Below are 19,340 nucleotides of genomic sequence, written 5' to 3'. Positions count from 1 at the left end.
ATTTTATCCATTGGCATGCTGAGTTGGTTCTGCAACCCATGTTGATTTTCACCATAGTGATATCTCTATTATAATAAAAAAAAATCTACGGTCGAGACGTGATGTTCTCGGAAAGACACTTTGACGTCCCGCGAGACAAGGCAGTGAGACAAAAGGACAGCTGTTGTACAGGCTTTAAATGATCGACGTGCAGCATGGCAAGCTGAACACACACCTCGGCAGGAGCAGCAGCAAGCCAGCAGCTGATCCGACCACATCTCCTTAGCATGCGTTCAGCACCCCCTTCACAACATGAGTGGCAGAGATGTGAAGTGGCCGATGCGTAGCGTGCCCTGGGGGGTTGGGGGAGAGGGGGTGGGCGAGAACGAGCAGGGGGCAAAGCCCCCAATTGTAGATTAAATAAACAGCGATTTAAAATTAGTTGGGTACTTTACATTACCAGTTAATTCTGATCCAAATGTTTAAATGCAGGTTACATTCAAGTCTTGTATGTCTATGTTGAATTTCATAGTTATCCAAAAAGGTCAGATCTGTTTCACTCCTCAGTGGGAAAATTGAATTTATGCTACATGCATATAACAGTGCTTTATGTTGTGGCTTTGTTTTAATTTCCTAATTCTTGTTCAGAGAAGTGAAAATAATAAAATACATCTTATGAGAAAATTCACCAAAATAAAAATAATCTTGGTGCCATTTTATGTATGTAAAACAACCAAGATTAATCTCTACATGTAGTATAAATTCATATTTAACTATAAGGAAGCTCTGTGTCTAAAAGGGAAGAAGGAAAAATAAATCAAAAGATGAACAGATTAATCCATCAATGTCAAGGTTATTGTGTTAATTTATCCTGCTTTGTGCTCTGTACTTGCTGGGATAGTCTACAGCTTCCTTATTTTCCCACTGAGGATAATGTGGGTTTGGAAAATGAATGGCTATTTACTAATGGAGTTGTAATAGTTCTAATTTATGCTGTCATAGGCAAACAAAGAATTCAATCTGCAAAAGAAATAAAATCTCGGAGGTTAGTTTATTTTTTTTTTGTAATGTCCACATTCTGTGGTAAAACCAAAGTTATGATCCTAAAAACATTTATTTTATACTTTGGAGTTGTACAGCTGCCACAGCCATGATTTGGATGAAGCCTTTTTGAACATTTTGCATCAGTACTTTTTAATCGAGTCCATAATTACAATTGGGGTTTCACGTGGTTATATTTTCTTTAAGGACTCTGTGTAGGCTAAATGTTAATGTTATGAACTTTTTGAAGGAGCTGTAACCTCCTTGCATTTATTTCATGAATCACATAAAGTTCCATTTAATGAAGCAGTGAAATACCATAACTGTTTTAAAGACAAATTCTGAAATATATCCCTACTGTACTGACTGGGTTGGTCCTGTTGAAGAAAAAATACAAAATTTAAAATATGTGGTTTGTGCAGGCTTTGAATATGTGTTGATGTAAGGGTCAATGGGAATTGAGTGATAACCATTTTAACTTCTAGTATTTTAGTAGTGAGGGACACTAGCAAGTTAGTTTGAGTGACATTATGTAGTAATGTACCAAACTTGGAGGTGGTGATGACAATAAAAGTACTACTGTATAACCCTGTTATCGATTCACTTTCAGTTTTTTGATTATAACTAAACTAGGGATATCAAAAGAACCAATACGTTTGGTACAGTCAATACAATTGTTCCAAAAACCTAATCGGTTTAACTGTTGTTTCATTATTGGTATTATGAAATGATAGTTGGCACTGGACTCAAGAAGGTAAAGTAATATTTGGGGAGAACTGCATATAAATATGGCTCATGGTGATGAGCACTGAGTTTTTCCACAGGTTGGAAAAACAGAATTCATGTTGTGATGCCTGGGCTGATACAGCTACCCTAAGTTTGCCACACAGCACATTTTTATTTACAGGTGAGAGTGTTTTCTCTGCCCCCCATAGCACAGTACATAGCCACAAAAGTATAACAAAGTAAACACAGTCCCTTCTTTTTTGCTAGTCCTTCCACCTCCACTCCTCTTCAGTGATCTTCACCTCCTTCCCAGTCTGGCTTCTCTAATGGAGTGTGGCAGCTCCTTTTACTCAGCACTTGGGAGTGCACCAGTGGCTCATCATGATTAGCTGGAACCACTCCTATGCGGTGGAACTCGAGTATAGGGCTCTGCAGCTTTCCTTGGCTGCCCCCATGGAACCCAACAGGGCTGCACCAAACTCCAGCTCCCAGCTTGCCCTGCGGGAATCAGTGGGGCCTCATCTGCCCAGGAGGGCTGCCCTCTAGTGTCCCAGGGTAGGTAATGCCTCACAGGTGCTCTCTCTCCGAGTCCTTCCATCCAGTTGGCATCCTGGCCAGGTATTGAGCAAAGTCGCCCGTCATAATGTCTAGAAATAATTTGTCTCCAAGACAGGAGAATTTAAATGTGTGACTATGGGAATTGTATTTATTATTATCTTTAAAAAAACACAGATTTAGGTTTTCTTTATTACCATTTTTATACCATTATGAAGTTAGTTCATAAATAGCTTCATGCATGCTTTGTGAGCGCAGTGATGTGACTGATCAGATGTGAGTTTTAATCATTCATCTTGTGTTGGCAGAGTTGTATGGAGACAAAATGATGGCATGATGAATCATTTTCAAATACTATGTCCTATACATACCCTAGAAAGGAACAGTGACTAATTCATTCACTAAATACGTCAAACACATCCACAGATGTGCTTTCAAGCACCATCCCTTTCTAAGTGGTTTTGTACAGTTTATGGTCACGGGAGAAATGTCACATGCAGTTTATGCTTATAGGATGCATCACGCTGGCAGTAATAACAGCTGCATCTAGCAAAAGTCGAGGCAGGTTTCAAGCAAAGTGGCCATTTGGCTTCCCTACACTTCCCATGAAATGATCTACTCCTATTGTTAATACCAGAATAACATGTGTTTAGTGCTACAAAGAACTGCAATTAAGGAGGTTAGCATGTAGGGTAAAACTACATACTTTGTTTCTAAATACTGATATGCAAATGCTAAATTTAATCATTCATTTGGTTTTGAAAGTCATCAGTCTAATGTCCATTCATATAATCTCTAAAATGTGACAAACCTAGTCAAAGCACATATTTTGTATATTTGAAAAGTAAGTTGGTGAGTGTAATGCGATCTGCCTTAAAAAGTGCGGTTCCAGCTAATATTTTATTTCTGGACTAGTCCACCGACAAAGTAATACTTTGAAAAGGGCAAAACCAAGGATGTTTTACAGGAACTGAAGTAATGGGTTAATATAAAATCCACAAGATTAATTTCACAAAGGAAATTAAAGTTCAGAAAAATGTGAAAAACAATAATTAAACGTGTATTAGATTTGGAAAATTTTTAAAGTTCCAGGATTTTGTGACAATTGAAAATTGAATCGGTTCGATTTATCTGTTACTCTCTGATTTTGTTTTTAACCAGCTATTGGTGCAATTTATAAATTTTGCAATAGTAAATGTTACAAGTCTAACAGAGTAATTCTCTAACAAATGAGATTTTAAAAACTTGTTGTTACAAAAACAGATTTGAAGAGTTTTTAAAATATCCTGAATTATCATGGAATTCCCCAATTCAGCTGTACTGATATATTTGAATTTTTATGTTTAGTAAGTGTTCTTCTGCAGTTACTGTAGAGAATATGTCAAATAATACAAGGGACACTGAAAAATGTTCTGCACTTTTTTTAATTCTATTAAGAATTTCAAAAACAAATTGCATCGCTTTTCTACATAGTCTCCTTTGTTTGTGATGCAATTTTCCCAGCATTGTACCAACTTTTTAATGTCCAATTACTGTTCCTACCGCCTTCAACGTTTCCAATGAAAATATAAAAGTGCGAAAACTTTTAGAATGTGCATTTTTTGTTTCTACACATGGCAATATAATTAGGTAGTCCATTTTTTCATCAGTTGCTGTTACACTGGGGGCATCCCCATGTTCATCACACATTAAAATTCAAGCCTTGGCTTGTTCATTTTAATAGTGGTGGTGATTTTATTAAATAGCAGTTGAATGGGATTTCTGTTTTTCCAGTGGTATCAAAAGGTAACGAGTATTGTGAAATTTCACTTGTATTGGTATCTCATACTAAAATTCTGGTATTGTGACATCCCTAAATGGAACTATGGCTGAGACATGTGAAAATATGGTATATTTCAAACCACATTGTATTACCACCTGTTCTGTGTTTACACAAGTGATAAATTGAGTTGCCTTGCTGATCCTTATATATAATTTGATACTATCCGTATGTATGGTGTTTGTGTCAGTACCCCATATGTATGGTGTTCACATCATTACCTCAACTTAATACAAGTTAGAACCATGCAATGGGACTGTGCCTCTGTAGTTAGAATATAATGTGGCAAACGCGGACGCAGTATTGCATGATTGACTAAGAATGTTCGAATGCTTCAGTGACGTCGCTGGACGGCTGAGTATAGTAAGTCGGTGTTGGTTCGAGCAGATAACAGTAAGTTCGGCTGGTTTTTGGAACGTTGGTTTGGTGGGGCGTACTTTCCAGGACTAACATCTTTGACTGACTTAAACCCTTCGACAGCTCCAGAACCGCAAGTAATTTAAAACCAAGCAGAGTAATTTGCTTGGTACGTCGAAATCTGTCTTTGGGCAGTTCGGTTTTGGCATCTGTCTTTCTGACATCTATTGGCAAACTGAGTAATGACGGCTGGGTATTAACAACGTTCATTGTTTAAATTTTAGTCGATCTCAGATCTAAAATGACCACGTCAACATAATTATTACTCCGACTCTGATTAGAGTCGTAAAATATGGTTTGTTTTGAAAATTTGTTTGCCGGAAAAAAACAAATGAGGTGCGGCGAAGAGCTGAGTTCATGTCTCGCAGCCCCGTTTAAACAGGAAGCTCTTCATTACATCGGCCGAAAAGGTCTATTTTAAGCACAAATCAGAGCCATGATAACAAAATCATTTCAAGGACTTAAACAAATAATTCTTTGCAGAGAAAGTATGGATTTCACAAACGTAGAATTTGTATCCAAATTCGATTGGGCTCCCAGTCGCTAGTATTGCAATAAAATGGTGAAGTTGGTCCTTCAGATCTTCCACATTAGTCAGACACATATGCTATTGCCATAGCTTTGAAGAAAGGCCTAAAACAATGTTCTCAATGCATTGGTGGCAGCTCATCCTTTGCCAGGGTGCAGTTAGTAGAGCAGCAAGACATAGTAGCCATTGATAAAAATAATTTTGTGCTTATTGAATTTTTTGAAAACCATGGATATTCTCAGTACAGTAGCTAAAAGGTGATGAAAGTAGGTAACCCAAATACAGCATATATTTATTAAACTGAGGTGCAACCTAACATAAAAATAAAGAATAGTAACAAAATATTTGCTGCTGGAATTATTTTTGTTATAGGTGTATTGCAGGGTGAGTCCACCGTTATTATTAAGCTATTTTTTCTGGCTTTTCCTGCCACAAACTTACCAGCCACCACCCTCTCCCTCACAGCTGCATATCCACCCCTCCCCCCAAGCTACCAGCTTAGATAATGCAGCCTTCTTCCTCCACCAGCACATCAGAAAGTGCTAATATCCCCCTTGTTTCCTCACACCATCCCTGCAGAGTAGGTTAGAGGAGAACTGAGGAGGCTGCGCTCTAGGAGGGCAGCTACCCAGATAAGATGTGTCCAAGACTTTTAAGGGCCTGTGCTGCTGAACTGCCAGAACCCCTTTAACACATCTTCAACTTGAGCCTGTGACTGTAGCACTGTAGAAGACCTCATGTCTCGTCCCATTTCCCAATAAATGAGATCTACTGAACTGAATGACTTCAGGCCTGTGGCCAAAACATACCATAATATGAAGACGCTGGAGTGGCTAATTCTTCATCTCCACAGGTGAATCATGCACTAGACTCCCTGCTGTTTGCCTATTGAGAGAAGGTGGGAGTGGATGGTGACATTCTGTACCTTCTATACCAAACCCACACACATCTGGACAAAAGATTTGTGTTGTGAGGATCATGTTCGTTTTTTTTCCCAGTGCCTTCAACACCTTCTTCAACCTCTTCCAGCCATCCTACTGAAACATAAGTTGTACAGGATTGGACTTGCAACTGGTGTACTGGCATTACAGATTACCTCACTGGTAGACTGTTCTTTCCCCTTTCCTCTTCACCCTGAGCACATTGGACTTCAGCTACAATTCATGGACATCCCACATGCAGAAGTTCTTAGATGACACTGCCATTGCTCTGTGTTTTGGATGGACAGGAGGAGGAATACAGGGATCTGGTGAATGACGTAGGATGGTGTTGGTCAACAACTGCTGTTGAACACTTCCAAAACCAAGGAGATAGTTGTGGACTAATGTAGGTCTAGACCACCAATGAGACCTGTCTTCATTGAAGTGGTTGATGTAGAGTGGGTCAAGACCTTTACATACTTTGGAGTGCAGTTGGATGACAAGTTGGACTGGTCAGAGAACACAGAGGCTTTAATCAGGAAGCTGAGCTCCTTTAACATATGTAAGAAACTCATGAAGATGTTCTGTCAGTTTGTGGTTGCCAGCACACTCTTCTATGCTGTGGTGTTTAAAATGAGATGCCATGAATCATGACTGGCATTACATAAAAAAGCATGTAAAAGTAGCCCACTTAGGCCTTTCTTTTGGCATGCAAGGCATCTTCTAAAAAGTTTGCATCAGTATATACGTCAGTTTTTATGTGTCATGTGTATATATATATGTACAGTGGTGTGAAAAACTATTTGCCCCATTCCTGATTTCTTATTCTTTTGCATGTTTGTCACACAAAATGTTTCTGATCATCAAACACATTTAACCATTAGTCAAATATAACACAAGTAAACACAAAATGCAGTTTATAAATGATGGTTTTTATTATTTAGGGAGAAAAAAAATCCAAACCTACAAGTAATTGCCCCCTGAACCTAATAACTGCAATCAAGCGTTTGCGATAACTTGCAATGAGTCTTTTACAGCGCTCTGGAGGAATTTTGGCCTACTCATCTTTGCAGAATTGTTGTAATTCAGCTTTATTTGAGGGTTTTCTAGCATGAACCGCCTTTTTAAGGTCATACCATAGCATCTCAATTGGATTCAGGTCAGGACTTTGACTAGGCCACTCCAAAGTCTTCATTTTGTTTTTCTTCAGCCATTCAGAGGTGGATTTGCTGGTGTGTTTTGGGTCATTGTCCTGTTGCAGCACCTAAGATCGCTTCAGCTTGAGTTGATGAACAGACGGCCGGACATTCTCCTTCAGGATTTTTTGGTAGACAGTAGAATTCATGGTTCCATCTATCACAGCAAGTCTTCCAGGTCCTGAAGCAGCAAAACAACCCCAGACCATCGCACTACCACCACCATATTTTACTGTTGGTATGATGTTCTTTTTCTGAAATGCTGTTTTCCTTTTACGCCAGATGAAACGGGACATTTGCCTTCCAAAAAGTTTACCTTGTGGACTGATGAGACAAAAGTTGTTTTCCCAAAAGTCTTGGCAATCATTGAGATGTTTCTTAGCAAAATTGAGACTAGCCCTAATGTTCTTTTTGCTTAACAGTGGTTTGCGTCTTGAAAATGCCATGCAGGCCGTTTTTGCCCAGTCTCTCTCTTATGGTGGAGTCGTGAACACTGACCTTAATTAAAGCAAGTGAGGCCTGCAGTTCATTAGTTGTTGTCCTGGGGTCTTTTGTGACCTCTCGGATGAGTCGTCTCTGCGCTCTTGGGGTAATTTTGGTCGGCCAGCCACTCCTGGGAAGGTTCACCACTGTTCCATGTTTTTGCCATTTGTGGATAATGGCTCTCACTGTGGTTCGCTGGAGTCCCAAAGTTTTAGAAATGGCTTTATAACCTTTACCAGACTGATAGATCTCAAGTACTTCTGTTCTCATTTGTTCCTGAATTTCTTTGGATCTTGGCATGATGTCTAGCTTTTGAGGTGCTTTTGGTCTACTTCAGGCAGGCTTCTACGTCAGGCAGCTCCTATTTAAGTGATTTCTTGGTTGAAACAGGTGTGGCAGTAATCAGGCCTGGGGGTGGCTACGGAAATTGAACTCAGGTGTGATACACCACAGTTAGGTTATTTTTAACAAGGGGGCAATTACTTTTTCACACAGGGCCATGTAGTTTTGGATTTTTTTTCTCCCTAAATAATAAAAACCATTTAAAAACTGCATTTTGTGTTTACTTGTGTTATATTTGACTAATGGTTAAATGTGTGTGTTGATCAGAAACATTTTGTGTGACAAACATGCAAAAGAATAAGAAATCAGGAAGGGGGCAAATAGTTTTTCACACCACTGTACGTGTCTATATGTGTGTGTATAGCTTTGGTCACTGAGTGCAAGGGAAAAATAATAAAATATAGTCTATAAGTTAGTAAACAGTAAAACATTAACGTTTTAAGAAGTACAGGTACATTGAGCACTACTGGAGTGGTTGCGGGTAAACTACATTTTAAAGACTGTATAACACAACAGGTAAGTAGTACTAACAGGAGCTAAAATGTATATGGATCATCTCTCGGTAGTAGATCCCTTTTGAAAGGCGCTACTCGACGGCTGTGGTATAGAAATGACATTTTCTATGTGAACGTTCAAATTTCTGCCTCTGGTAATGTGCCTTACCGGCATTACCAGCAATTGAAGAAAATTACTTTTGTGTCCTCTGCAGTGTTAAGAGAGAGAGGCTTTGGTTTGGGATAAAAGAAAAAAAGGTGTAAAGAAAGGAAAGTTGCCTTTTTCTTTTGTATAGTATAGAGATGTGTTGCTGACGATATGATCGCCTTTTGGGGACAGTCGCGGTGGGTCTTGTGTAAACTGGTGAGTCATCCCTGCCATTAATCGGCTGTGATGGCACTGTCAGTCCTCCACTCGTGTGCGTGTCTTCATAATCCGAGTTGACGACCTCATACTCGTATACGTGCAAAAGAAAATACGAATTGCCTTAATATTAGTTTGCCGCAATGTAGAAAAGAGGTCACCTGAAGAAAAGAGGTTTGCACTTGTCTGGGCTAAAGCTCAGGGGGAGGATGAAAAAAATCAAAAGTGCTCTCTTTGACTTAAGGCAGAAGCGCAGTCAGCGTCTCAAAGGCCGGCACAGCTATTCGTGCATGCCGGCTGCTCGACTTTTGCTGGGCAGGAGACCTCAGTTTTTGCAGACATGTTCACTTGATCAAAAGTCTCAGCGCTCTTTGGAGGTTAAATATGAGATTAAATGCATTATTTTTTAACGCATTATGGAGCACATGCATTGAAGCTTCTCAGCTGTGCTTGTGCTAAGAAAAGGAAAGATTTTAAAAATAACGTAACACGATTGTCAATGTAAACTTTTGTAAGTAGTGCCTGGAGGATTCAGTGTGGAGAAACTGTAGAGACAGAGTGTGTATTAACTTGTGAATTTTTCTGTGAGTATTTGGTGGCAGTGAGATGAAGTTGCTTCGAAAGACGGCGTTAGCCGCGGAGTTCAGCTCAGAGCAAAATGAGGTAAATGGGAGGGGAGATGATGACGTGACTCCCCCACCGCCTTAACTGTCAATCCCCCACAAACACAGTCTCTCGGAATTTGCATAAGCACACCCCTTCACCTGCAATTTTAACTTGGTTACAAAGTGATCAAAGCTCTCGTTTATATCCTGCGTCCTCTCATTAAACTTGTATCCCGCATTACCCGTGGGCATGAGAAACGCCAGCCAGTCTATGAACTTAATTTAAAGTTTAGGTTTACACCTTGCTTTCTTTCCGAAGTAGCAGCACTCATGAATATGGTAGTATATGTCACTAGCTCGCTTCTTATTGTTTCGCTGCCTTCTCAATTATATAATGCAAGTTTTCTTCAGTGCTTTTTGGAAGTCTTCCTTGTTTTCTACGCACTGCGTTGATAGTCAGTTCATGTGATTACTCACTGACTCATCACTAACACTAGTTCCCAAGTAGGTAGAAGGATGAAATTTGGCAGGCTGGACTGGAAGCTATTTTTCTCCATATACTGTAATGGAGTTGAGCGGGATGGCCGGGGGTGTGAGTTTCGTGTGACATCATCAGGCCGCCCACGTAATCACGTGAACTGACTATCAACGCAGTACGTAGAAAACCAGGAAGAGCTCAAAAAAGCGCTGAAGAAAACATGCATTATATAATTGAGAAGGCAGCGAAACAATAAGAAAGCGACTGACATATACAACCATATTCATGAGTGCTGCTACTTCGGAAACAAAGCACGGTGTAAACCTAAAGTTTAAATTAAGTTCATAGACAGGCTGCCTCTGGTGTTTGTAATTTAGTGCCTACCCATATAAGGCCGTCCGTCAGCGGCAATCCAATAGAAACACCCCGCTAAATATTCACGGATGAAGGACTGTACTTATGCAGAGGAAGATGAGATGGTCAGGGTGGTGTTTGGCACAAACTCAGCAAAACTGCGAGAGATACTTTTAAGTGCCAGGTCTTAGCTGACATTACATACAGCCGTGGACATCACACGAGATGGCACCAGCACAGCAAGAACACCAAGCGGCTCACGTGAACTGATGCAGTGCACAGACAAAAAGCAACAGTTCCAAAGAGTGCTGAACAAAAACCGAATTACACAATTGAGAAGGCAGCAAAAAAATATGAAGCGTCTGATACATACAAGCATATTCATAAGTGCAGCTACTGTGGAAAAAAAGCACACGGTGGACGAAGTGAATGTCCCGCTAAACGAAGACAGTGTAAAAAAAACCTGTGCATGCAGTGTGTCACATCTCAGATAAAGAGGAAGACGAGCTGTTTATTAATGCAGTAAGAAATGAACATGGAATGTAACGAGTCAGAATTTGGCGTAAACAGAATGAGAACATGGATCCATCATGCCTTGTTACCACTGTGCAGGCTGGTAGTGGTGGTGTAATGGTGTGGGGGATGTTTTCTTGGCACACTTTAGGCCACTTAGTGCCAATTGGGCATCGTTTAAATGCCACGGGCTACCTGAGCATTGTTTCTGACCATGTCCATCCCTTCATGACCCCCATGTACCCATCCTCTGATGGTGCATTATCCTGCTGGAAGTAGCCATGTCACAAAGCTCGAATTATTTCAAATTGGTTTCTTGAACATGACAATGAGTTCACTGTACTAAAATGGCCCCAACAGTCACCAGATCTCAACCCAATAGAGCATCTTTGGGATGTGGTGGAACGGGAGCTTCATGCCCTGGATGTGCATCCCACAAATCTCTAACTGCAAGATGCTATCCTATCAATATGGGCCAACATTTCTAAAGAATGCTTTCAACACCTTGTTGAATCAATGCCACGTAGAATTAAGGCAGTTCTGAAGGCGAAAGGGGGGTCAAACACCGTATTAGTATGGTGTTCCTAATAATCCTTTAGGTGAGTGAGTGAGTGTGTGTGTATGTGTATACCTATCTACCTACCTACCTACCTACCTACCTGCCTGCCTGCCTCACGACAATGACAAAACAATTACATTGTCAATCATGTTAAGTTATTATTAAAATGTTTGTTTTTCTTTTTACTTCTCCGCTGCCAAACGCGGGTATTTTGAGATATATATATATATATATATATATATATATATATATATATATATATATATATATATATATATATATATATATATATATATATATATATATATATATATATATATATATATATATATATATATAATAGAGAGAGAGATAGATACATACACATATAGATATATATATATATAGATTGTGAACGATAGGGGGCACTCTCGCTTCCTTGTACCCCTGTCCACGACTCCAGACACCAGGTAAAAGTCCAAATGTTGACTTTATTTTTCTCCCACAGTGCATAAAGCACACTCTTCTCCACAATACTCATATAATTCACAAATACTCAATAATCAACAATAAACCAATCCTCCAGCTCCCAGACGCGTTGCCACCCTTCCACCCAGCTCAGCTCGCTGTCTGGGAGTTCCCACAGTCCTTTTATATCTCCTGACCCGGAAGTGTTTTTGCCCAATAGTCCACAAGTCCTTATTCCTTCCGGGTCAGGGTAAATAGTCCCTATCTTCAACCCGGAAGTCCGTCGCTCTTCCTGTGACGAACCTCCGGGTCACAGGGCACTGAAGAAGCCGCCGGTCCTCCCTGCAGCTCCCTCCTGTGGCCCCCACGGCATCCAGCAGGGCTTTGCATAAAAACTCCAATGTCCATGATGCCCTGCTGGTCTTCTGGGGACCTCCACGCTGCAAGGAGGGCTCCACCTGGCGGCTTGGGGGTATTGGCCGGGATAAATGGCCGGCCATCCATCACAGTATTCCCCAGCGGCAATTATTATTCGGAGCGCCTGCCCCGAGAGGGAAGTCTTCCTCCAAGAGGACGTCCTGGTTGAGCCTTGATTAAAATGAACATCTTGGTCCCTGGAGAACCTAGGGGGAATATTATTCCAAATTGACATCTTGTCCCCCTCTCTCCAAGGACAGTTCCGCCAAATATGGCCCAACCTTCGGCACCCATAACACTGCCTCTGTCCTCCTGGTATTCTTCCCCTACGGGACTGAAAACAATAAGGAAATGTTAGGTCCGCCCCTTTTGCTGGGAGAGAAATCCCTGCCGCCTCTACCGGTGTTTTTACTCTTTCTGCTTCTTTTCCTTTCTTGTCAGGAGACCTCGGTTTAATCTTAGAGCCCTCCTGTTTAATCTGGGGCTTATATACAGTCTGGGTCTCTCTATTACAAGAAGAGAGCCCCTTTACTGTCTGCACCCCTCTTGATTTACAAATTACCAGCGGCGGCGTCTTCAGGGCTGCCTCGCTCCGGATCGATTAGCCCTTCTGCTCGGTTAACGTACTGACCTCTCTTGTAGGGTACGCTGTGTATTTGCACCCGCTACTTATTAAACGCGGGCACGGATCACACCGCGTCCCTCTATTATGTACGATACGGGTCTCGCTTACCTGTATCGCCGCATCATTCATTACGGGAGGCTCCCCACCAAATCGCGGCTCGTAGGCCCTCACCTTCTCCACTCGGCTCTCTGGCTGCCGCTCCCAAACCCCGACGATCTTTTCAATGGTCGTCAGGACCTGTAAGACACTCGCTACGGGCCCGATTAGTTTTTCGAACTCCCGCAAGTTAATATAATTATTTATTTCGACCGGCAGAACACTCACTTCCTTGTTCGTGTTACCTGCCGACCAGGAGCCAATGAGCACGCCCGCTTCAGGCACGTGCTCTGACGGGTCTCGCGGAGGCTTCTGGGACTTGGAGTTCTCAGTGGGTCGAGTTGCCTTCTTCAGCGAACTGCGGTCTGTCTTTAATATTTTTTCGACATCCCGATCAGCTACTTCCCGACCCTCCTTACCTTCTTGTGGGTTGAGCGATGCCTCGTTCGCCTCCCCCTTCCCCTTCGGAAAGACCAAGTCCGTTCCTTAGGGCTCGAAGGTGCAAACAGCAGGACGCGGAGCTCCTCTTTCCCAGAATGCACTGGGTTTGCTACCGTGTCCCTCGTCGGCTGCCATCATGCGGAAGTCGATTTCTAGGTGCTCTGGCTTCGACAGGAGAAGGCCGTCGTCTTCGGGGCAGTCTCCTTTTCCCCTCGGAGCCTCCAGGTGGTCCTCTCCAAGGTACATGCACGGGACAAGGTGAGAAACAATAAAAGGATTTTTAATGTCGTTCCCGGCACGTACCTTAGAGGGATCATTGCTTCCTGGAGGTTTCTCCGGACTTGTAAGGCCTCTCCTTAACCCCTCCCGAGCGTGGGCCATTGCACCTACGGCACTCCCGCTGGCGTTGTCGCTTTGCTTGCCCTTCTTCTTTCCCATTTTGGACTCGGTTTTTTCGGGTTTTGGCGATGCTGTGGTGATTCCTGATTCCGTAGTCTTCTACGGGGTTCGTTACCCACAGAAATATTTTATTCAGGTCCTCTGCAAACGACGCTAGAGTATCCTGCGGCTACGCCACTGTGAACGATAGGGGGCGCTCTCGCTCCCTTGTACCCCTGTCCACGACTCCAGACACCAGGTAAAAGTCCAAATGTTGACTTTATTTTTCTCCCACAGTGCATAAAGCACACTCTTCTCCACAATACTCATATAATTCACAAATACTCAATAATCAACAATAAACCAATCCTCCAGCTCCCAGACGCGTTGCCACCCTTCCACCCAGCTCAGCTCGCCGTCTGGGAGTTCCCACAGTCCTTTTATATCTTCCCAACTGGGGAGTCGCCCTGCTTCAGCCACTTCATCCATGCTCTCTCTCTCTCTCTCTCTCTCTCTCTCTCTCGCATCAGTTCTTTCTTGCATCTGTTCTTTCTTTTTACTCCCCTTCAAGCCAACTCGCGATTCTGTTTATCAAGGTAAGCAGCCCTCTCTCTCTCTCTCTCTCTCACTCACTCAACCTCCCGTCTTTTTTTTCTTTTTACTCCCCTTCTAGCTGACTCGCGCTTCTGTTTATCGAGATAAGCCGTCCCAGGAACAATCATGAATACGGACTTTCCCTCACAAGTGCACTTTGGTGAGAAACGCCCACATCGCTAATCGTCCTGACAACCTTCAGCCACATAACCACCACGCCCCCTCACCAAGCTGCGAGTGCGGTGATTATTTATTTTAAAGCTTGACTTTGACAGGAGCTGTGGACCCACTATATCACACACTTGAAAGTTCACAGAGAGTTATAGCGCAGGTTGTTCACTGAATGCTAGCAACTGGCGCACTAACGCTCGTGGGCAGTCGTGGCTTTGTCTCGAGAGAGGTAAACAAGGTTAGCACACAAGTCGAATTCCTAACAAAGGTCGTATACCAAGCAAAATTTTTTGTGTCCAAACAGGATGTATACCAAGTTGGACGTATTTCAAAGCAGACGTATACTGAGGTACCACTGTGTGTGTGTATATATATGTGTGTATATATATATATATATATATATATATATATATATATATATATATATATATATATATATATATATATATATTTTCACAGAGTTGTCCTGAAGCCACTCCTTTGATATCTTGGCTGTGTGCTTAGGGTCATTGTCCTTCTGAAAGATGAACCGTTGCCCCAGTCTGAGGTCAGGAGCACTCTGGAGCAGGTTTTCATCCAGGATGTCTCTGTACATTGCTGCAGTCATCTTTCCCTTTATCCTGACTAGTCTCCCAGTTCCTGTTGCTGAAAAACATCCCCACAGCATGATGCTGCCACCACCATGTTTCACTGTAGGGATGGTATTGGCCTGGTGATGAGCAGTGCCTGGTTTCCTCCAAACGTGATGCCTGTCATTCACACCAAAGAGTTAAATTTTTGTCTCATCAGAACAAAGAAGTTTATTTCTCATGGTCTGAGAGTCCTTCAGGTGCCTTTTGGCAAACTCCAGGCGGGCTGCCATGTGCCCTTTACTAAGGAGTGGCTTCCGTTTGGCCACTCTACCATACAGGCCTGATTGGTGAATTGCTGTAGAGAAGGTTGTTCTACTGGAAGGTTCTCCTCTCTCCACAGAGGAGCTCTGACAGTGATAATCGGGTTCTTTGTCACCTCCCTGACTAAGGTCTTTCTCCCCCGATCGCTCAGTTTTCAGATGACCGGCCAGCTCTAGGAAGAGTCCTGATGGTTTCGTACTACTTCCACTTACGGATGATGGTGGCCACTTTGCTGATTGGGACCTTCAAAGCAGCAGAAATTTTTCTGTAACCTTCCCCGGATTTGTGCCTCGAGACAGTCCTGTCTCGGAGGTCTACAGACAATTCCTTTGACTTCATGCTTGGTTTGTGCTCTGACATGAACTGTCAACTGTGGGACCTTCTATAGACAGGTGTGTACCTTTCCAAATCATGTCCAATCAACTGAATTTACCAAAGGTGGACTCCAATTAAGCTGCACGAACAACTCAAGATTGATCGGGGAACAGAATGCACCTGAGCTCAATTTTGAGCTTCATGGCAAAGGCTGTGAATACTTATGTACATGTGCTTTCTCAATTTTTTAATTTTTAATAAAATTGCAAAAACCTCAAGTAAACTTTTTTTCATGTCATTATGGGGTGTTGTGTGTAGAATTCTGAGGAAAAAAAATGAATTTAATCCATTTTGGAATAAGGCTGTAACATAACAAAATGTGGAAGAAGTGATGCGCTGTGAATACTTTATGTATGTATGTATGTATGTATGTATGTATGTATGTATGTATGTATGTATGTATGTCGAGCTTCACTCCATTACGGATTGTAAATGTAAGCATATCTAAATATATATAACAGAGTTTTCTGTGGTTCGCGGCTTTCTGCGGACAATGAGTCTTTTAATTTATGGTACATGCTTCCTCAGTTTGTTTGCCCAGTTGATTTCATACAAGGGGCACTATTGGCAGATGGCTGAGAAGCTACCCAATCAGAGCACGTATTAAATAAAATGATATGCTTCCCGCGTGGTGCTTGATTGTTTGCTTTTCTCTGTCTTTCTCACTTTCTCTGACATTCTCTGCGCCTGACGGAGGGGGTGTGAGCAAAGGGGCTGTTTGCACAGAGGCTGCCTAGAAGATACCGACGCTACTCTAAAAAAAAAATGCTGCTTTATTTGTATTGATGTTTTGAAGGCCAAAAAAGTTCTATCTTGCAGTTTGCTAAAAGACACCTGAAGGACTCTGAGATTGTGAGAAATAAGATTCTCTGGTCTGATTAGACCAAGATAGAACTTTTTGGCCTTAATTCTAAGCGGTATGTGTGGAGACAACCAGGCACTGCTCATCACTTGTCCAATACAGTCCCCACAGTGAAGCATGGCAGTGGCAGCATCATGCTGTGGGGGTGTTTTTCAGCTGCAGGGACAGGACGACTGGTTGCAATCGAGGGAAAGATGAATGCGTCCAAGTACAGGGATGCCCTGGACAAAAACCTTCTCCAGAGTGCTAAGGACATCAGACTGGGCCGAAGGTTTACCTTTCAACAAGACAATGACCCTAAGCACACAGCTAAAATAACGAAGGAGTGGCTTCACAACAACTCTGTGACTGTTCCTGAATGGCCCAGCCAGAACCCTGACTTAAACCCAATTGAGCATCTCTGGAGAGACCTAAAAATTGCTGTCCACCAACGTTTACCATCTAACCTGACAGAACTGGAGAGGATCCCCAAATCCAGGTGTGAAAAACTTGTTGCATCTTTCCCAAAAAGACTCATGGCTGTATTAGCTCAAAAGGGTGCTTCTACTAAATACTGAGCAAAGGGTCTGAATACTTCGGACCATGTGATATTTCAGTTTTTCTTTTTTAATAAATCTGCAACAATTTCAAAAATTATTTTTTTGTCTGTCAATATGGGGTTCTGTGTGTACATTAATGAGGGAAAAAATTAATTTAAATGATTTTAGCAAATGGCTGCAATATAACAAAGAGTGAAAATTTGATGGGGGTCTGAATACTTTCCGTACCCACTGTAAGTTTGAAATATGTTTTACTTTTATTGTAATACTTTTGTTCCCCTGAAATTTTTGATATATAAGAGCCTAATGGGTTTTTTTTTCAAATAATTGTTAAATCAAAGTCTGTTAAAGATGCATACTTCTTTCCACATAGTATAAATGGGGAAAAGTGCTAGGCTTAGTTTACTTCAAAATGCTTGATAATGATTTTTTTATTTTTTTTATTTGAGTATTCAGGCAGATTAACAAACTAAGTAGTTAAAATATGCCTCCGTTATATGTCCCAAAATCTTTTAAATATTGTGTTGCATGACTTTTAGTTGTCTTAAAGGAAATATGGTGAGAGAGGTGCACACGCATCTTTCAGAGATAATGTGTGTTTTAAGCATATTAATTGAAAACTTCAGTGTCTCTGTGTACTCCGTTAATGCAAAGTTTTTACCTGCTTTTTGATTGGAGCGTGCATAGCAATTCAAAATCGCATAGTTGTAGAGTTTTGTTTAACTGGAAAATGTAACAATTCTGTCAACATTTTGTTTTTGGTATCCTATAATTTTTAAGAGTTATGTGGCCATGTTCAATGGTTATTAATGTTGCTTATTGTTTTCTCACTTTTTGTCTTGTTATTGGTGTAGTTCTTCACCTATACTTGTCTGTTGTCTAAAGTTGTGCTAAGTCCTAACACACTTTAACAAAGCTTTGTTACAGTCTTCCTTAATTATGAGTTATGTTTTTGACATAAAATTTTATTAAACTGTTTGTTCATAAACTTTTTATTTTGTTTTAGGGGAAAAAAGACCTTGAGTAAAAAAAAGTTGAAAAGGAAGCAAAAGGCAAAATCCAAAGTGAAAACACGATCAAAGGTAAAAATGTATAATTTGCATTTATTTTTTTTTCAGAGGTTTAATACAGAGATATTGATTTAGGTGCAACATCAGGTTTTCTTGTGATCTTTATTTTTCTATGAATGATTCTGATTCATATTGAAGAATTTTTGTACTCATCTCACAATCCACATGTCTGTCATCTGGGTGCTTGCTCAAAGCATGCAAAACAAATTTTTATTTTTGGCAAAAATACTGTTTAATAGTTACTTCCATAATTATCAGTGCATGCATAAACAGGAACCCAAAAGACTCCTAGGAATGAATTCCTGATTTGGAAGACCTACCTCTCCCTGTCTTTCATTGGTTAAGATGAAAATGCATATGAAAAAGGAAAAAATATTTACAGTTTGCCCTTAAACAAGTGCCCAGACTATCTTGGTTTACAGTTATTTTCATTACTTCGCTTTATTCTCAGTCACTCAGCATTCTGTCTAGCAATTATTTTCTTTATATTGTTTAACTTTAGTTTATTTTCATGACTATGAAGAAAAAAATGAAGCATTTATTTATTTAACATGAAAATGTTTAACTAGTAGAATAACTGAATTGAAAAAGTAAATATTCATTTGTCATATCTAAAGGATGATTAACCACAATTGGATATATACATGCTATATATCAGTACTTGAAATTTGTTCATCAGTTCTATTATTTATATAAAAGGTTAACACACATTGTCATGTTCCTGTTATTATATTTTTTTTATATGAACTTCCAGTCTAAAGTTTATGCTCTAGAACAGGGGTCCCCAACCCCCCGGTCTGTGGCCCACTACCGACTCACTCACTCAGTGAAGGGCTACAGCAAAAAGGCTGCCCCTTTCACTGAGGACACTTTTCAGAACGCTAGCCAAGCTGGGCTTTGCAGCGGCGCAGAGAGAGGAGAGAGACCGAGCTGAGAGACTATTACAACAAAGTTATTTTTGTTTCTGACAGTTTCCCCATATGACACAAATCTATTGAAATCTCGTTACTATGAAGTACATTCAGCAGCAGATACTTTCATTACAATGAAGTGATCTT

General features: G+C 41.1%; 1 protein-coding gene across 1 annotated transcript in view; it reads left to right on the top strand.

Moving 5' to 3' along the window:
- Positions 1–19,340, top strand: part of mycbp2 (MYC binding protein 2) — a 503,803-nt gene that overhangs the window by 39,421 nt on the left and 445,042 nt on the right. Inside the window, 1 exon segment of the mRNA XM_039745368.1 lies at positions 18,219–18,294. Within this exon segment, the coding sequence (XP_039601302.1) occupies positions 18,219–18,294 (76 nt within the window).

This window comes from Polypterus senegalus, chromosome 2 (assembly GCF_016835505.1).
Source record: "Polypterus senegalus isolate Bchr_013 chromosome 2, ASM1683550v1, whole genome shotgun sequence".
NCBI lineage: Eukaryota > Metazoa > Chordata > Cladistia > Polypteriformes > Polypteridae > Polypterus > Polypterus senegalus.
Note: the sequence above shows the minus strand (reverse complement) of the source record. Positions and strands in the feature narration are given on the sequence as shown.